Here is a 2,073-nt window from a genome sequence, read left to right as displayed (position 1 = left end):
TTGGGGACACTTTCTCAGTTGTGTCCCTCAGTGGGACCCATTAAAACTTGAAGAAACTTTGGAGTTTGATTCTCACTTGGAGTTCTTGAGAGGTTTCTCCAGCTCCCTCTCAGGGACTGATGTTCAGGGCTTCAGCACAAACCCCAAGAGGTCATTAAAAGTCCTTGTGCTGTGTCTGTGCTGCTCAGCTGGGCTGGGCTCCTGGCACAGAGGGCCATCCTAGCTATTAAGAAAAGCTTCAAAAGCACATTTCTCTTGATGAGCAGCTCTTTTCCCAGTCCAGCAGGGCTGGGGCTCTGCCTGCAGCCACCCTAGGTACAGCACAGAGGCACAGAGAGCTTCAGTCAGTCAGGGCTGGGAAGATGCTCAGAAGTGATTGGGGCAGAATCACTCCCAGCCCTTGACACAGGAAGCCTCTGGCTGCAGGAAAATGCAGCTGCAGCTCCTGGAGTGATCTCCTATAGCTGGAACATCCCAATGCCTACAGACTCTGTGAGTACATTCTCTGATCTCTCTTGTGTAGAGCAGACAGGGGTGCCCAGGGCTCTCCTGCGGAGCAGGGTACTGCAGGCCAGGGCGCTGTGCTGGGGCAGAGACTCTGCTGCCTGCCCGGGACAGCTCTCAGCCAGCCCTGGGAGCTGTCCCAGCACTGGGGGACAAGGTCTGGGTGGAAGGATACAGCTGGTGAGGCTTAGAAGAGTTCTCCTTGCGTGGTGAGAATGTTGATTGTTCAGGGCTGCTCCCAGCATGACATTTAAATCTAGAAGATTTCCAATGAGATTTTATAGGGAGCACTGCCAGGAAGCAGCTGTGTAAAATGGAAAATCCTTCTTTTTAATCTATTGCTCTGGGTTGCCTGGATGGGAAATTTCACACTGATATTCCTCTCTCACTTCAGGATGATAAAAAACTAAGAGAATTCCTCAGTTCTCAAAAATAAGGCAGTGACAAAAATCAGCACAGAACGCCTTAAATGCAGCATCTGCATTGCTTTTCCAGCATCCTCGGGGATGCTCTGACGTTGTCATCACAATTCTGCAGAGGTAGAGCTGGCCCTGGGCAGGGATATTTAAAGTCCTCTCCAAACTGAACTATTCCATGATTGCTCTTTTTACAGATCCCCAAGCCAAATCACAGCAAATGTCCAACAGCAGCTCCATCAGCCGCTTCCTCCTGCTGCCATTGGCAGACACGCGGCAGCTGCAGCTCCTGCACTTCTGCCTCTTCCTGGGCATCTCCCTGGTTGCCCTCCTGGCCAACGGCCTCATCATCAGCGCCGTAGCCTACGGCCACCACCTGCACACCCCCATGTTCTTCTTCCTGCTCAACCTGGCCCTCACTGACCTGGGCTGCATCTGCACCACTGTGCCCAAAGCCATGCACAATTCCATCTGGGACACCAGGAACATCTCCTATGAAGGGTGTGCTGCTCAGGTTTTTCTGCTGGTTTTCTTTCTTGGAACAGAGTTTTCCCTCCTTACTGTCATAAGCTACGACCGCTACGTGTCCATCTGCAAACCCCTGCACTACGGGACCCTCTTGGGCAGCAGAGCTTGTGCCCTCATGGCAGCAGTTGCCTGGGCCAGTGGCTTCCTCAATGCTCTGCTGCACACAGCCAATACATTTTCCCTGCCCCTGTGCCATGGCAATGCCCTGGGCCACTTCTTCTGTGAGGTGCCCCAAATCCTCAAGCTCTCCTGCTCCAAATCCTACGTCAGGGAACTTTGGCTTCTTGCTGTTACTGTCTCTTTAGGTTTTGGTTGTTTTGTGTTCATTGTTTTCTCCTATGTGCAGATCTTCAGGGCTGTGCTGAGGATCCCCTCTGAGCAGGGACGGCACAAAGCCTTTTCCACCTGCCTCCCTCACCTGGCTGTGGTCTCCCTTTTTACCAGCACGGCTATATTTACATACCTGAAACCCCCTTCCATCTCCTCCCCATCCATGGATCTGGCCCTGTCAGTTCTGTACTCAGTGGTGCCTCCAGCCCTGAACCCCGTCATCTACAGCCTGAGGAACGAGGAGCTCAAGGCTGCAATGTGCAGACTGATGACTGGATGGATTAAATACCGATAA

The 2,073-nt window shown here is 52.5% G+C and overlaps 1 protein-coding gene across 1 annotated transcript; it reads left to right on the top strand.

Moving 5' to 3' along the window:
* Window positions 1-470: 470 nt before the first annotated feature.
* LOC306815907 (olfactory receptor 14J1-like) lies at window positions 471-2,073 on the top strand (the record flags this gene model as incomplete). The annotated part of the gene is made up of 2 exons (XM_079332412.1): window positions 471-492; window positions 1,118-2,073. Exon 2 carries the CDS (start codon window positions 1,141-1,143, stop codon window positions 2,071-2,073), a length of 933 nt encoding a protein of 310 aa, XP_079188538.1. The 5' UTR covers window positions 471-492; window positions 1,118-1,140.

Source organism: Erithacus rubecula (genome assembly GCF_903797595.1).
Source record: "Erithacus rubecula genome assembly, contig: scaffold_283_arrow_ctg1, whole genome shotgun sequence".
Lineage (NCBI taxonomy): Eukaryota > Metazoa > Chordata > Aves > Passeriformes > Muscicapidae > Erithacus > Erithacus rubecula.
This window is presented reverse-complemented; position numbering and strand designations above follow the sequence as displayed.